Source organism: Oncorhynchus mykiss, chromosome 21, assembly GCF_013265735.2.
Source record: "Oncorhynchus mykiss isolate Arlee chromosome 21, USDA_OmykA_1.1, whole genome shotgun sequence".
NCBI lineage: Eukaryota > Metazoa > Chordata > Actinopteri > Salmoniformes > Salmonidae > Oncorhynchus > Oncorhynchus mykiss.
The window spans coordinates 13035700-13051829 of NC_048585.1; the positions used below are offsets into that span (position 1 = coordinate 13035700).

At 42.1% G+C, this 16130-nt stretch overlaps 1 protein-coding gene and 1 long non-coding RNA gene across 11 annotated transcripts; one reads left to right on the plus strand and one right to left on the minus strand.

Annotated features, from left to right (window-relative positions):
* The first annotated feature begins 1532 nt into the window (after nucleotides 1–1532).
* Nucleotides 1533–15797, plus strand: LOC110490636 (zinc finger protein 135). Of its 10 annotated transcripts, none has more exons than XM_036956958.1 (14): nucleotides 1533–1807; nucleotides 2618–2820; nucleotides 3099–3197; nucleotides 3302–3397; nucleotides 3724–3834; nucleotides 3993–4116; nucleotides 10653–10855; nucleotides 11129–11224; nucleotides 11322–11417; nucleotides 11665–11775; nucleotides 12120–12243; nucleotides 12424–13381; nucleotides 13597–13655; nucleotides 13863–15797. In XM_036956958.1, exons 1-14 carry the CDS (start codon nucleotides 1777–1779, stop codon nucleotides 15458–15460), a joined length of 3909 nt encoding a protein of 1302 aa, XP_036812853.1. In that variant the 5' UTR covers nucleotides 1533–1776; the 3' UTR covers nucleotides 15461–15797. The 10 variants fall into 10 exon arrangements, with proteins under 10 accessions (XP_036812853.1, XP_036812857.1, XP_036812852.1 ...); XM_036956957.1 differs by lacking the exon at nucleotides 1533–1807 and adding an exon at nucleotides 1980–2246; XM_036956959.1 differs by lacking the exon at nucleotides 1533–1807 and adding an exon at nucleotides 1980–2246 and having other exon boundaries at nucleotides 2681–2820.
* LOC118942886 lies at nucleotides 11917–15830 on the minus strand. Its single transcript, XR_005038534.1, has 3 exons — nucleotides 15674–15830; nucleotides 12413–12495; nucleotides 11917–12251 (listed from the first exon to the last, which is right to left on the minus strand). It is a non-coding gene; the product is annotated as an uncharacterized LOC118942886 (long non-coding RNA).
* Between the last annotated feature and the right edge of the window lie 300 nt (nucleotides 15831–16130).

The following is a 16130-nucleotide window of genomic DNA, read 5'->3' on the forward strand; positions in this document are numbered from 1 at the left end:
CTGCGGGCTGAAACAAGCACAACGCCCCTTGACTATAAATACTAAATTATTACAAAATGTCAAAGATCAGGCTACCATATATCTCACTTTCTCCCACATTTCAGGTTGGCAACACAGGGAACCCAAACATGAGCAAAATACGGTACTATTAATACATAAAGTATTACAGCTTTTTCCACAGCAACTATTTTCCTTTTTCTTTGATGTTTCAGAAAACTAGGACCAACAAGTAGCCTGTCTCTGACTTTATAAGAAACGTGCCCATACTGGTATATCAATTCATAAATTTAAAGGCCAACCAACCTCTTTTCACATTGGGGGGTTTATTTATTTAATGCATTATATAGCCATTATACCATGGTAACGCACACTTAATAAAGATAGTACCATATATAATTTTTTGGTACCATTCATCATAATTGTGCATTACCATGGTAGAATGTATAATGCGGTTTAACACCAGGGTATTTCCATGAGCCACATCTATACCATGGTATAAATGAGGCAATACCATGGTAATATTTAGGTACAATAGCAGTACCATGGTAGTAACATCATACTTCAAGGCTAAAACCATGGTACATTTCCATAATTCAGACAATATCATGGTGTAAGTGAAAGTACCATAGTAGTACCATGATATGAATGAAGTACCATAGTACTAGCATGGAACATTTTTGTAAGGGAATTGTCAACCGATCATTAGAGTGTTTTTGTTTGACAAATGCGAACGGAACCAAAGACCATCAGGTAGCATTTTAGCCGCGTGGATATAATTATAATTATTTTACATTTTTTATTGCAACAATAATAGCAATATTACACATCAATACTGGGACATTCCTGTGTATACAATAAAATGTTCAAAAATTCAACACCAAGACATCTTTAGATGTGACAAGGCTATGAGACTTTAACCGACATGTTAATGAGTTCTAATATATTTTCCAACTTTTTAAGTTTAACAGGTTTGAGGAATATTTGGCCAAGAGAATAATAATGTTAATAAAATAGTTATCGGAATTACAAAGATAAGCATAATGCCATTTAACATCATCAAAGGCAAACATATACAGTGGATATGTACAAATTAATGTGATATTTGAGGCTCTCTCCTCAATTTATGCTTAAAAAAAAAAAATGTAATCCTTTATTTAACTAGGCAAGTCAGTTAAGAAAAAATGTGTATTTACAATGAGGGCCTACAACTTGATAGCACAATGTACACACATATTTTCAGTGTGTGATATGGGGGTTGGAGACATGTTTATTTCGACATCACAAATAATTACTTTTATAAACAATGACAACACTGCCATGTTGCATGGAGCCTTGCTGATAGAAAACCACATCAATGTCAGACTTTAAACTGTAGCAGATTCACCTCCCCTGACTTCACTCCTCAAATTTTCGTCTGCAGACGGTTGCTTCAGCCTTACCACTCATACAAGCCCACATAACACTGCTTTTAAGGGCAGCAAGCACATCCCAGGGGGCATCAGTTCCAATGAAGTGTAGAGAATATGGGAATGGTCATTGATTATGGTGTGGGCTTTTTTCCAGTTTGCTGTTTGTGGAAGGAGCATGACAGGGGTAAATCCATCTAGTAGGTTACACATGAGGAGATGGAGAAAGAGGGCAATCTCGATTTCAATGCACATCATGTGATCCACATAGTTTATGGTGTACTGTACATGGTTTCAAAGTCATCTTTTTAGGCTGTGTTTTATTGTTGCACATTGTTGACCCTCACATTTAGGGACACATTATTGAGCCATGCCAGACTCTGGGATTTACACACTTGCAGGTGAGTTTCTAAATATGTTTTATGATTATACAAGGGGATTGCTAACTATTGTAAGAATTATTTTCAGTTGGCACACCAAGTCAATAACCGAACTTCCTGAAAAAGATGACTTTCTTTAAAAAATCTATTCCGAATTTTAACTCAATTCACGAGGACTTTTATTCTGGGGGGTGCAAACGCAACCGGAAATTGAACGGACTACGTTCAGTGTCACACTCAATGCTACCGACGGTTAGGTTTTAAAACTGTTGTAAGCCTTTTAACTTTGGAAACCGTCTTTATAACAAACACTTAGCTAATTTTCAAGCTTCGTGCGTGAATACTTTTGTATGAGGACGAGATGCAATGTCAAAATCCCAGCGAAAATGGTATTGCGGATTTGTTTTCACTAGACTTGGTGTGCTTGATGTTCAACATGGCGTATCCTCGCTAAATTTCCGTATGTCTCGATCTTTTAAGTATGCTAGAAGCGGGAGGACTAGTACTTCTGAATCATCTACTGTTATGTTTTTTAAGGGATAGCCTATTTAGATGTACAATTACCTTGGCAAGCATGTTATGTTTTTTTCCCTTTAACCAAATTAGTTGCTAGATAGGGACCTCAATATTTTGAACTAATCTGGTGCGCTTGATTAGTTCATATGAATGCAGTTTCCACGTTTGGGGCAATTCCATTGGTTTCATTTTGTCTTACAAGTTAAATCAGGAACCTTGAGGAAATATTTGAAATGTTTTTTTAACCATCTCTAACTTTCAATATCAGTTCAGTATTATTTCAATCATTATTGCGGCTCATATCCTTATTTTTAGGTCCCCCTCTTCTTCTTCCCTCTCTGCGTCTCTTCATTCCACCACTGCGGCTTGTCTCTGCAGCCATGTGGCAAGTGGTTCAGCGAGGAGACGTTCAAGATTATGGGATGCTGGAGGAGTTTGTCACCACGGTGACAGAGATTGTGCCAGAGCTTTTGAGTTGCAGTCAGAGGGCCCAACTCATTCTGGGGCTTCGAGCAAGGGTAAGAGATTGGGTTCAGAATGGGGAAAAAGAAACATGCAACAAGATCATGCGAGGTTACTCTCTGACAACAATATTGTTGACTCTAGCCTAAAACAGCCAGCTGTTAAACATTGATTGAGATAAAGACCCTGACACTGGTTTATCAAATACTGCCGTTGGCCCTTAGCTAGGCTAGCTATCATTTTCTCCAAATGTGTCCCAATGAGAACAGAGCAATGCCTACGAAGCGTGTGGTTGACCTTTGCTCTACTCCTGACTGGTCATCTGTAATTTTAGATGGTTCTGGAGTTGTGTCGCACTGAGCAGACAGCAGACCAAGACATTCAGCAACACCTGGCCAGGATCCGAAGCCTCATATCCACTGGAGAAGCAGAGGTGAGTATCTTTCTGGGAGGGAGCAGAGGCCTATGTCACTCTAAATGTTGTGTCATTGAGTTGTTAAATGTGATTATTTAACTGTTGTGCATGTTTTGTTGCAGTCAGGTGATGCTGAGGTGGAATTATCTGAATCAAAGTTTGTGGAGCTGGTTGAATCTCTGCTGAAAGACCCCAGTGAAAGGGAGAACTTCTACCAGGTTTGTGTTGCTCTTATATGGTAGGGAAGTGACCACCTCTTTCTGCTTGACTTCCCTATCCAGTCCCATGATTATTTTGGATAAAAAAATAACTCCAGGCTACATTTTAACACATGAAACCAAATAGAAAGTATGTAGAAATAATAATGGACCAATATAATTTCAGATAACTGCCCTTATCTTGACTAACAAAAGCTGTGTGGCCCTTGGAATTTTGAAACCCCGATGTGGCCCTTGAGCCAAAAGGTTTGCTGGTCTAGGTTACAAAAGGCAAATACTAGGCTAATTATTGACATTAATTATTACATTAATTTATTCTCTCCTAGAACGTGTTCCCTGTGGAATTTGGGCCCAAGTATGACACTGCAATACAGATGCTGATGTTAGAATTCCTTTCCAGACTTGAGAAGTTACTTCCCATACCAGACCTTGAACAGGTAATAAGAATGAATAACACCTTAATCTAATCAGCTTGGGGAAATAGAAGTAAAGAATACCAAGTAATAATCAATCATATTTTCATGTTTAATAAACTGTGTGTTGGACATGAGTATGCAGTTGTTAATGCTTTGAAACCATGCTCCTCTCTCTCAAGACTGCCTCCTTGTTAAATGCTGTCCCCTCTGCCCTGGAGAAATGTGTGCAGTTTGTACCTGACCCCATACAATTGAGGACCCTGCTCCAGTACCACAGAAAACGTGGACATTTGGATTCCATCGGTGAGTATCGTACAGACTCAGAGGATCCATAGCAGGTAGCCTAGAGCGTTGGGCCAGTAACCGAGAGGTTAAGACGCTCTCTCCATCAGGGCTGACACAGAAAAGACCTCTGGACACCAAAACATGCTCTTTGTGTAGGAGGTTTTTCACTCGTACTTCAGACATGGCAAGGCACATGAGATCCCACTCAAAAGAGCATCCATTTTGTTGCTTGGATTGGCTGTGCCAAAATTGCAAATATTTGAAGTATAAGCTAGTTGTACATGATGCAAATATGAATTGTGTAAAATGTCATTTTGTTTTTGTGTTTTGTGCTTGATGAATAGTGTCTTGTAAGTCATGGGTTGGGCACCAAATGGAATATGAAACTGAAATTAAATAAATAAATAACAATTATATAAGATTGTGGAAATGTAGTTGACATGTATGACGTTGGTCAAACACGGTTGCAGAAAATACATTAATTCAGTTTAACCTGTCTTTTGTCTCCCCCTTGCACAAAAAGAAACTCCATCGTCCTTTGGTGACTACATCCTCTCCTCTCTGTCTCTCCCTCCACATGTACGTGTGGTGACTGCCACAGAAGTAGATTCACAATCAGAATGTTTGGCTAGAGTGGAAGGAAAAGGGTTGGTGGAGGGTACAATAGAGAAAAATGGAGGACTACTTGCACCAGATGAAGATCAAAGAGACGCATTTACTGGGAAGGAGCTTGCTATGAATAGGAAGCCTGTAAGTGTGGAAACGGACAATCAAGTTGTCACCGGAATTCATGTTCAAACCTCAAAACAAAGCAAGAGGCTGCAGATCAAGAAAATACGGTCAAAAGTACAAAAACCATGTAAAACGGATTCTTCCGAGCGTGCAATCCAACAGCCATCCTCCTCCAAGGTGCACACCTCCCTGAGGAAGTCATGCAAAAGAGGCCCGTTCAGGAAGACATGCCCCAACTGTGGGAGGACTTTTGCTCGTGCCACGTCCTTTAGAAGGCACCAGCGAAGCCACACTCAAGATCATGATCATAGGTTTAAGTGCCTCAAATGTGCAATAGGCTTCAAGGATCTTTATGATCTGAAGAGACACCAGCAAGGAGTTTGTGAAAAGAACCTCTCAACTTTGGTTGATTGGGAAAATAAAGAAGAGATCCCACAACCCTCAACTAGCAAATCTCCGAACACATCACCCCTTAAGACGCTCTCTCCATCAGGGCTAACACAGAAAAGACCTCTGGACACCAAAACATGCTCTTTGTGTAGGAGGTTTTTCACTCGTACTTCAGACATGGCCAGGCACATGAGATCCCACTCAAAAGAGCATCCATTTTGGTGTGTAAATTGTGATAAGAGATTCAAGTATTCATATGATTTGAAGAGGCACCAGAGAGATTTGTGTAAGAAAGTGAACCAGGAAGATTTAGGTCAGGTTGGTCAAAACTTGTCACAACAGAAGGGGAAACCACAGCCAGAGAAAGATGAATCCCAATCAATGGGTAGCACTGGGTCTCTTGGCACTGATGAAAACCCGCAACCATCTCACAAAGGGCTGTCCGACTCAAAAACCTGTTGTGTCTGTGGTAGGATTTTGACTCGTACCTCAGACATGGAAAGGCACTTGAAATCTCACTCAAAGGAGCGTCCCTTTCATTGTGCTATTTGTGAGAGAAGTTTTAAGTACAAAGATACCTTGAAGAAACATCAGGAAATCCTTGGCCACGAGGGCATCCTAGAAGACTTGGGTCAGAGTGTGGACCAGCAACAAGCGGAAGTTAAAACCGAAGGTTGCAGCAGTCCTCTCACTACCAAGGAAAACGACACTGGGACCCTCATCACAGCTGCTACTTCAGTGCCGACTCTCAAAGAACCCAAACCATGCACTGTGTGTGGGAAGATTTTTAACCGTGCTTCAGGAATGGCTATTCATATGAGATCCCATTCAGATGAGCGTCCTTATCAATGTGGCAATTGTGAGCAGCGCTTCAAGTACATGCATGGTTTAAAGAAACACCAGAGGGATATCTGTCTGAAGGTGAACCAAGAAGAAGCATCTAAGTTGGTGGACCAGCAACAAGAGGATGCTACTCCAGAGGAGGCTGGTGAACTGCTAGCCACTGATGACACAAGGGCAGAATGCAAGGAGGAAGAAAGAAAGGTGGTATTCAAATGTGATGAATGCGACAAGGAATTCAAAGGCTCATCCTCCCTAAGAACACACAAACGAATTCACAATCCATTCTATTGCTCTGATTGTGGAAGGATCCTCCCAAACTCCATTGCCTTTGACAGACACAAGCTGATGCACAAAGAAATCCAGTGTACCATGTGTGAGAAGACCTTTACCCTGTTGGGGCGTCTGAGAGAACACTATCTGCATCAACATAAATTCACAGGCCCATACCCCTGCTCTCAATGTGAGAAAACCTTCACTCAGTTATCGTACCTTGTCATCCATGAGAGGGTTCACTCGGGAGAGTACCTGTACCAGTGTTCTGTTTGTCCAGAAAAATTCAGAACAGCCAATTCTCTAACAATACACAGTAGGAAGCACACAGGAGAAAAGCCGTTCCTGTGCTGGCAGTGTGGAAAGAGCTACAGGGCCGCTTCTGAACTGTCGGTGCATATGGGGACTCACTCAGAGGAGAAACCCTTTTCTTGTTCGCAGTGTGACATGACTTATCGGACAAAGATTCAGCTGAATACACACATTGAGCAAGTTCACGAGGGGGTGAGATTTACATGTACAGTCTGTGGAAAGCAGTTTTACAAAGCAGTGTCATTAAAAAGACACGAACTCACTCACACAGGAGAAAGACCATTTCCATGCTCCTATTGCGAAAAAACCTTCATCACAGCAAATGAAAGGAGGCTGCATGAAAGATACCATACTGGTGAGAGACCATACAAATGTCAAGACTGTGGAAAGTCCTTCATCCAGTCAGGTTACCTGAAATCACACCAACGACTTCACACAGGAGAGAAGCCATTTTCATGCAGCGTTTGTGACAAACGTTTCAGATTTTCTCATCATATGAAAAGGCACCAGAAAACCCATACAGAGAAGCATGTATGTGGGGAATGTGGGGAATCTTTCACCCAAATTCGATGCCTCAAGGCTCACCAACTCACTCACTCCCTCAATGAAAATTGAGTCACTGTTGTACATTTGCATATCAGTTGTTGAATGTTTTTTTTAATTTTTATTTTGGATAGATTTAATAACTAGGTCCGTCAGATTAGTTAAGTGGATATTTTGAATAGATCATCTAAAATGTTGTGTAGAGTCGGCTGCAAGTATTGATTGTAAGTCATTTGTAAAGAGAATCTAAATGACCAATGGGCAACTGAATTTACTTGATGGACAAATCCACCCAAAAACATATATTTTGGAATTTGTTTCATTAGTCCATTGTTGACGTACAGTGCATTTGAAAAGTATTTAGACCCCTTGACATTTTGTTACATTACGGCTTTATTTAAAAAAAAATGTTTTTCCCCCTCTAATCTAAACACAATACCCCATAATGACAAAGCAAAAAACAGGTTTTTAGAAATGTTTGCAAATATATATTTTTTTTAAACAAAAAAAACAACATCATATTTACATAATTATTCAGACCCTGTACTCAGTACTTTGTTGAAGCACCTTTAGCAGTGATTACAGCCTCGAGTCTTCTTGGGTATGACGCTACAAGCTTGACACACCTGTATTTGGGGAGTTTCTCCCGTTCTTCTCTGCAGATCCTCTCAACCTCTGTCAGGTTGGATGTGGAGAGTCGCTGCACAGCTATTTTCAGGATACTCCAAAAATGATATATCTGGTTCAAGTCTGGGTTCTGGCTGGACCACTCAAGGACTTTCAGAAACTTATCCCGAAGCCATTCCTGCATTGTCTTGGCTGTGTGCTTAGGGTCGTTGTCCTGTTGGAAGGTGAACCTTTCCCAGTCTGCGGTCCTGAGCAGGTTTTCATCAAGGATCTCTCTGTACTTTGCTCTAAACATATTTTCCTTGATCCTGACTAGTCTCCCAGTCCCTGCTGCTGAAAAATATCCCAACAGCATGATGCTGCCACCATGCTTCACTGTAGGGATGGTGCTAGGTTTTTTCCAGGCGTGACGCTTGGGATTCAGGCCAAAGAGTTCAATCTTGGTTTCATCAGACCAGAAAATCTTGTTTCTCATGGTTTGAGAGTCCTTTAGATCGCCTGCGTCCAGCACGGACCCGCTCAAGGGCGAGCTGGGATCTGGATGTGGTCTTGGCACACATCCAATTCTGCCTTTCAAACCGTTATAGTCTACCTACCTGAAACACCTCTCTATGAAGGTGGCTTCTTGGTAGCAATTACTTCCATGAGGAGGGTGGGTGAGCTCCATGCTCTTTCAGTAAGTTCTGAGTGCTACCGGATGGACCCCGTGGGGAGGAGTACATCTCTCCTCCTCAACCCTTTATTCCTCCCGAAGGTTCTGTCAGACAGGCATGTGAACATAACTTTTATCCTGTCTGCTTACGACCCCCCGGCAGTGGCGGGGGATTCTGGGCCTCCCTCCGGCATGTTGTGCCCTGAGGGGGCACTGGCTGCCTATGTGGAGCGGACATGGTCAGTTAGAACAACAGACCAGCTCTTTGTCTGCTTTGTCCTCGTGCACTTTTTGCTAGGTACTATCAGGTAAATGTGGCACCTCCCTCTGCGGTTGGTTCAGCGTTCCTGGCCTCCCCTTCCACATTGACGGCCCCTGCGTCTCGGTCCCGCACTGGGATTTCGCCGCAGGCTGGTCAGGTATACCAATATATTGGAGTCATCCAATATAGTAAAATATAACAGAAGTTATGTATGTAACCACAGTTATGTGAGCTATTTGGATCACTCCAATCCTCTACGGTGCTAGAGTCGCCTCAAAAAATGATGTAGAGAACGCATGTCGCGGCCATGGGTATATATATATATATATATATATATACACGTGACACAGGTGTACACGGGAGTAAATCTGTTAATCCTCACCTCGGATGCATCCCTCCGCCGCGGAGTGATACCAATATATTGGAGTGATCCAAATAGCTCACATAACCGTGGTTACATATGTAACCTTCGGTATTGTGTAGGTTGTAACATAAAATGTGGAAAAAGTCAAGGGCTCTGAATACTTTCCGAATGCGCTTTAAAAGTTACATGTCTTAAAATCTTGATTCCTGACAAGCGAAACATCATCAATGGACTAATTACATTTTTTTTAAAGATCGTTTTTGGGTGTAATTTTCCTTTAAGCTACTTATCATAGTGGGTATATCCAGTCCAATACTTCAAGTATTGTTTTTTCTGTGATAGCTGAACTTTTCATTAAGAATGCACTCTTTATTTTTATGGTTACATTTCTTTTATTAACCTGTATTTTAATATTGTATGAAACGTGCTGTAGATGATTTTGTCATTTTAATTAAATTCACTTTTTTGGCAACATCAGAGTAGTTTATTGCATTATATTAGCATCTGTGAGATGATTCACTGATTACTAGAGACGATATAGCCAGAGATTTGTATAACTAAACCAAGATAGACCACCGCCTGTAGTTTCCAATGGGAACAGATGAGTTTTCGTAGGAAGAACAAGCAAGGAGGTGGGCAGAGCCAAGCACGAGAGCGAGATCCTATTGGCCCGTTCTAGCAAACATCTGCATATATCCGTTAGGGAACGCCTACTCTGAAATGCACGTGTGCAATAACTCAATTCGACTTTTCACTCCTAAATAACGCGCTTAAAAAAACGTTGACAAAACTTAGACTACTCTATTCATAACATATTTTAGTTTTGGGAACAGAAAACTGTATTGAGATCAAATGTTTCATTAATGAGAAAATGTTCGGAATGTAGGCCAAAATTAATCTGGTTCCATCTTCTCCCATTGCCCGTCAGTGGGCTTCCTAGTGGAAAGGCCAAGCGAATGCTTCATATTTATACATCCACTACCTGTCTCATTGAACAATCTGTGATATATCGTTTCCCATGATCGTAACTTTTATTCTGAAGGCGAATATAAACCGGAACTAATGTTTTTTTAAGCGACTTCCTGCAAAATGAGAAAAAAAATAATAACTTCCAGGTAAACAGATATTTCAGCCAAATGAATCAATGATTGCTTGGGTTTAGTTTAGGACGTCCCTGTGACTGATAATAATGGATTATAGGAATTTAACGGAGCCGGTGGTGAATACGGGTAAGTTTATAGTTGTCGCAGGGAACTGATTGGAAGTTTCCACCAGACAGAAGCAGAGCAGGCAGGGGTTCCAGCTAGCAAGCCAACTTTCCAATTGTAGCCCTGTAGCTAGCTACTTATGGTGTAACTGTATGAAATCGATGCATATTTTCATTTGTGATCGCTTTTATGCGATCTGCATTCAGACATAATCTATTTAAAATGCAATGCATAGTTAGCTATAGCAAGTAGTATCAATGTTTTCCTCTTCTAGTCATAGCCTAGCAATGTGTGCTCTTGTTTAGCCCAGTCAGTGCAGCTGCTTACTGCCTGCGATATGTTCATTCATAGGGTTATCTTTTCCTCTACCTGCCCTGCGCCTGTTCATCCCACCGCTGCGGCTGTTTTCTGCAGCAATGTGGCAAGTGGCCCAACGAGGGGATATAATGGGCTACGGGAAGCTGGAAGAGTTTGTGACATTTGCTACAGAGACGGTTCCAGAGCTGCTCAGTTTCAGACAGAGAACCCAGCTCATGTTGGGCTTACGAGCAAAGGTGAGAGAGCGAGGTGATGATTATTTGACTCTGTCGTAGCGCCCACACGCACACATTTTTCACTGTCCAAAAGGACCAGGAATGAAAACCACAAAATCTATATATCCAGATTTGTCCTGTGACTTGAAAAGAACATGGTTCATTTAGTAATGAGTTGCAAGGAATTCTATTTGATTCATTTATTCAAACAACAGGTAATGGAATATTTGAAGAGAAAGGTTAGCCCAAGTTGTTCAGTGTTCTTGTAGGATTAATGTGTTTTTTTCCCCCAAGTTGGTTTTGGAGTTGTGCCGCACGGAGCAGACAGCAGGACTTCAGAGCCATCTGGACAGGATCCACGCTGCAAGATCACATCCGGGGGATCCAGACGTGAGTCTTAAGATATTCCTCAATCCTCTGTAATGATGTTCTCTCACTCGATCTTGTCAGAATTACAGTACATTTATTCAAGAGGTTATTTCCCCAGTTTTGTTGTGCAGAAGCAGAAGCCTCTAAATCAAATTTCCTTGCACTGGTACAAACTCTTATCCAAGACCCAGTTGAGAGGGAACATTTCTTCCAGGTCAGTATATGTTTTTTTAAACAACAAAGTTTGAACATTAGTATGGTCCGTCAACATTGGTATAACAAAACAGATGAAACCAGTAGTATCTAGGCTACATTTTCAATGTTTTATGTTTTTTTTTGTGATAATAAACCTACCGCTTCATGTTCTTAGGCTACATTTAATATTTGAAAGAAAAATTCTATGTGAAAAGTAGCCAGCCAAATAATTGACCCCCCCCTGTCTTTTTCATCTCTCCCATTAGGAAGTGTTTCCTGTAGACTATGGACCCAAGTATGACTCTGCCCTGCAAGGATTAATGTGGGAGTTTCTCTCCAGGCTGGAGCAGCTCCTTCCAGTACCAGACCTCAAACAGGTACTCAGGCAGAACCTCGTCATTAGACCACTCCTCAGACCTCCGTTATCAAGCATGAGCTTGTGAATAAAGTTGTCTTGTTTGAATGTTTGCATAAAGAATGTCTGCATCTTTCTTTCATGTCATAATGCCCACGATGAATTAACATGCTGACACATCTCATGTGGAGCACTGCAGCACTCTTCACAAAACATTGCATTGGTTACTCAGTTTATGTATTAGACATGAGACATCTTGGAGCATTTTATTTAAGATAATGGGCATTTAGAATATTTTATTTAAGAACAACTGGACCGATTTTGATTGATTGCAAATTATATTAATGTGTGCTCCCCATCTCGTAGACAGTGTCTTGGCTCAATGCTGGACCCTCTGTCTTGGAAGAGTGTGTCAACTCTCTATCTCAGCCTCTGCAGTTGAAGACTCTACTGCAACATCATAGAGAACTAGGATATTTGGACACCAATGGTAAACCACTTAAAAAAAACAAAAATCCAGAATTAGTAAAGGAGGTATGCAAATTGTTACATTTGAATGATTCAAGGAAATGCTTTTAGGATTGTAACATTCCCCTTTTATTCATATCCCAGCAGTTTATTAAAATAAATAACATCTCACTGTAATTGTCTCCTTTTACCTCTCAATCAGCAACTTCTTCCTCCTCTGCTGGCGACTGCATCTTCTCCTCTCTGTCTCTCACTCCGGTAGTGGTGGTGGCCACTAGAAAGACAGAAACAGAGATCCAATCAGAGTTGATGGATGGTTGTATGGACCCAGCCTTATATGGTGAAGAGATGGAAACAGAGTCTGTAGTAGTGACTGAGTATGCAGAAGTGGAGCTGGGGACCTGTACATACACCAGAGAGGAAAGGGAGTTTAGTATAGAGAAGACTGAGTCACAGAACCAAAGAGACAGTCAGGCTGACTTGAATGGGGAAGAGCGGGAGATGGTAGCCAATGCAAGCGAGGAAGAACGTCAAGAGGGAGAAGTGGAGGTTATTTGTGAGGAAGTGGGGCATCCTAACGGAGACGCTGAGCTTGTTTCAGAGAAAACCAGTGCCATGAACATAGAGGAAGCCGTTTTCTGCGCAGAGGTGGGGGATGTGTGTGTGGATCTGGAGTCAATGAATAGAGAGGTGGAAATTATTTATGAGGAGGTGGAGCATGTTGAACATCCGGAGTTAGTTGGGCCTATATGTGCAGAGAATACAATTGACAGACCGTCCAACCACAATGAGAACCCACATGAAGAAAATGATTTCACAGAGGAGGGGCTTGAGAAGGACGAGCAGGAGAGAAATGAAGCTGGTTATGTCCCCCAAACTGTCACGGATCAAGGATGTTCCCAATGTACGCCACAAGAAGTAATGAACCAGCCAGAACTGGTCCCATCCTGTCTGCACCAAAAACCCACATTAGGGTTCCAGAGACTGGACGTCAGTGTCCTGCCTCTCCAAATGTCCTCCCCCTCTCAACCACTGAGAAGAAACACAAGACTCCAGATGAAGACCGTGGGATCAAGAGGTCCCAATGGAGGGCAGCTCAAGGCATTGGAGGAGGCTAATGGGACCTGGGGCGTCCCTTTATACCGGTCTCCAGACCCAAGGTAAGAATGAGAGGTGGGAGGGGACTTAAGGTTTTAAAGCAATTTCACCATTTACTTTAAAATGATCACAATGGAAATGTGTCAATGACTTCATTGTGTTATCCCTGTCACGTTTTAAAAATGTTTGTACTTTCTATGGCTTTGTTAAACTGTCAAATAAAATCAATCAAGGGCAGTGTCATTGGACATCAATTGTGCTTTATCGCTATCTTTAGGGAAGACTCTGAAGACCTCAGCGCCACTTCTGACAGCTCCACAATGAATGGAAATAAAGGTTTGCAATGTTATATCAACACAAGGTTTCTATGGTACTATAGGTACACTTGGATATAGTTAGAATTCTCTGAATGTTTCATCATTTTAATTGGACAGATTTGGCAATGTTGAATATGATCCAGATGCCTGGTTTAGAATAAGTTGGATTATAATTTTTGATAACTTTCTAAATATACAGTATGCTCCTTTCTCTGTTCCCCTGCAGGTGGGACGGTGAAGGCTCCCTCTCTGGTCTTCGCCTGCTCTCAGTGCTCTTTTAACCATGCCGACGAGGTGAACCTCCGGCAACACCTTAAAGCGCTTCACCCAGAGGAGTACAGAAGGATGCTTGCTGCTGGAGAAAATGAAACAGAAACCCCTCCAGGGTCTTCCAGCAGCCCCCCTCTGAACCCATGTCTCTCAGACATTCCCCACACACTGGGGAAGTCTGGCAGGCATACATCACACTCCAAAACATGCTCTGTGTGTGGAAAGACCTTCTCTCGAGCGACAGATATGAGGAGACACCAGAGATCCCACACTGGGGAGCGGCCTTACAGGTGCATCCAATGTGGGAAGACTTTCCAGTACTCCTTCGACTTGAAAAGACACCAGCGAAAGGGCCTAGGGTCAAGGCCGTTCCAGTGCTGCGCGTGTGGAGAGGGCTTCGATCGGGAGGAAGATCTAAAGACACACTGCAGTGTGGCTCATTTAGCAGAGTCGCCAGTCTCTGATGACTTTGCGATCAAGTTAAACCTCCCAGCAGGCCTTGAGAGTGAGCAGTGTCCCAGCGAAGAGGGTGAACACAAATGTCCAGAATGTGACATGTCTTTCAGTCAGATATCCCAAATGAAGCGACACCAGCTGATTCACTCCGGTGGTGACCCGCTGCAGTGCAACCAGTGTTTGAAGAAATGTCAAAACTCTGATGCCCTCACAAAACACATGCAAATGCACAATGGCGCGCGACCATTCCAGTGTTCAATATGCAAAATTAACTTCACGCAGCTAGTTTGTCTTAGGCAACACTATTTGAATGCTCATAAGGAAGAGGGTTCATTTCTGTGTTCCCATTGTCCTAAAAATTTCTCAAGGCTATCGAACTTGATCAAACACCAGAGAACTCATACAGGTGAGCGGCCTTACCAGTGCTCTCATTGTCCAAAGAGATTCACACAACTACAGATCTTGACTAGACATGAGAGAATTCACACAGGAGAGAGACCATTTCTTTGCCCTGACTGTGGAAAAAGATTTCTGTCCTCTGGTGAATTGTCAAAACACCTTCAGTGTCACTCAGAGGAGAGACCCTTCCCTTGTCTCGAGTGTGGAAAGACTTTCAAGGCCAATCGGTTTTTAAAGAAACACTTACAGACTCATACAGGGGAGCGTCCTTTCCCCTGCTCACAGTGTGGGAAGAGATTTTCCAAGTCGACTGATCTGACCAGGCATAATCGCATGCATACAGGGGAGAGGCCACATATGTGCTCTCAGTGCGGTAAAAGTTTCTTAACTTACTCCGAAGTGGTGAAACATCAGCGTTACCACACTGGAGAACGACCATTCAAATGTGAGCAGTGTGGGAAGAGTTTTACCCAGTCCTGCTATCTTACAGTACATAAGCGCATACACACAGGAGAGAAGCCCTACTCCTGCAGCGTGTGTGGAAATCGCTATAACAGCACCACTCCACTGAAGAGACACATGCTCAGCCACACGGGAGAGAAGCCATACGTGTGTACTGAATGTGGGAAGGCTTACAACAGATTGCATCTTCTGCGTACACACGAGCGAACTCATGCAGCAGTTGAGGCTGTTTGTTGAGGATATTGGTGTGTCATTGCTATTAATATGTTTTTTGGAATGTAAAGTAAGACAGGCCATTTGTATTAGAGGCCTGTAACAACAAGAGTTGAGCCTCATACTGTGAATTGTTAATTCTGTCACAGCTTGGAACTTGATTGTATATTTGAGATGTGCTTTTTGCTGCCAGGAATCATACATCAAAGGGCATATTATTTTATTTAGATTACTCACCTTGTGTTGACATTAAAAAAGAGAGAAGTATTGCACACCTTCCTTTGCAGAATGAAGAGGACAGTTGCTACCGGTACACAGGCTGGTTGATGAGAGGCGAGTGCCAGGCCTCTACTCTTATGTTCAACAATGAGGGAAAATATTTATTCTCAAATGTAGGCTCGAGTGTTGTCTTTATGGCTGATATACATAATATGAATCAATCTGCTATCTCGGGTCAATAGACGATACAGTAATTCCTTTTCTAAGGGACACATGTTGGCTCATCAGCACCCCCAGAGGCAAAACTTCTATATCTTTAAAGGAGTATTCATTAGGCAATAAAGGTAATAAAAGTAACGTTGCTTTTTTTTGTCTTGCGGTAGGCTACAATATTTTTCAAAAGGAAATCAACTAAAATCTAACAGAGCCATGTTAGTAGTAATGTAGGCCGGCAGCTTGGAGAGCTTATTCTTTT

Coding starts and splice junctions, on each gene's coding strand:
- LOC110490636 (XM_036956957.1), top strand. CDS start 2,153: ATGTCAAAATCCCAGCGAAAATGGTATTGCGGATTTGTTTTCACTAGA. Junction 3,835..3,992: donor CCATACCAGACCTTGAACAG/GTAATAAGAATG, acceptor CTCTCTCTCAAG/ACTGCCTCCTTGTTAAATGC. Junction 13,382..13,596: donor TACCGGTCTCCAGACCCAAG/GTAAGAATGAGA, acceptor CGCTATCTTTAG/GGAAGACTCTGAAGACCTCA.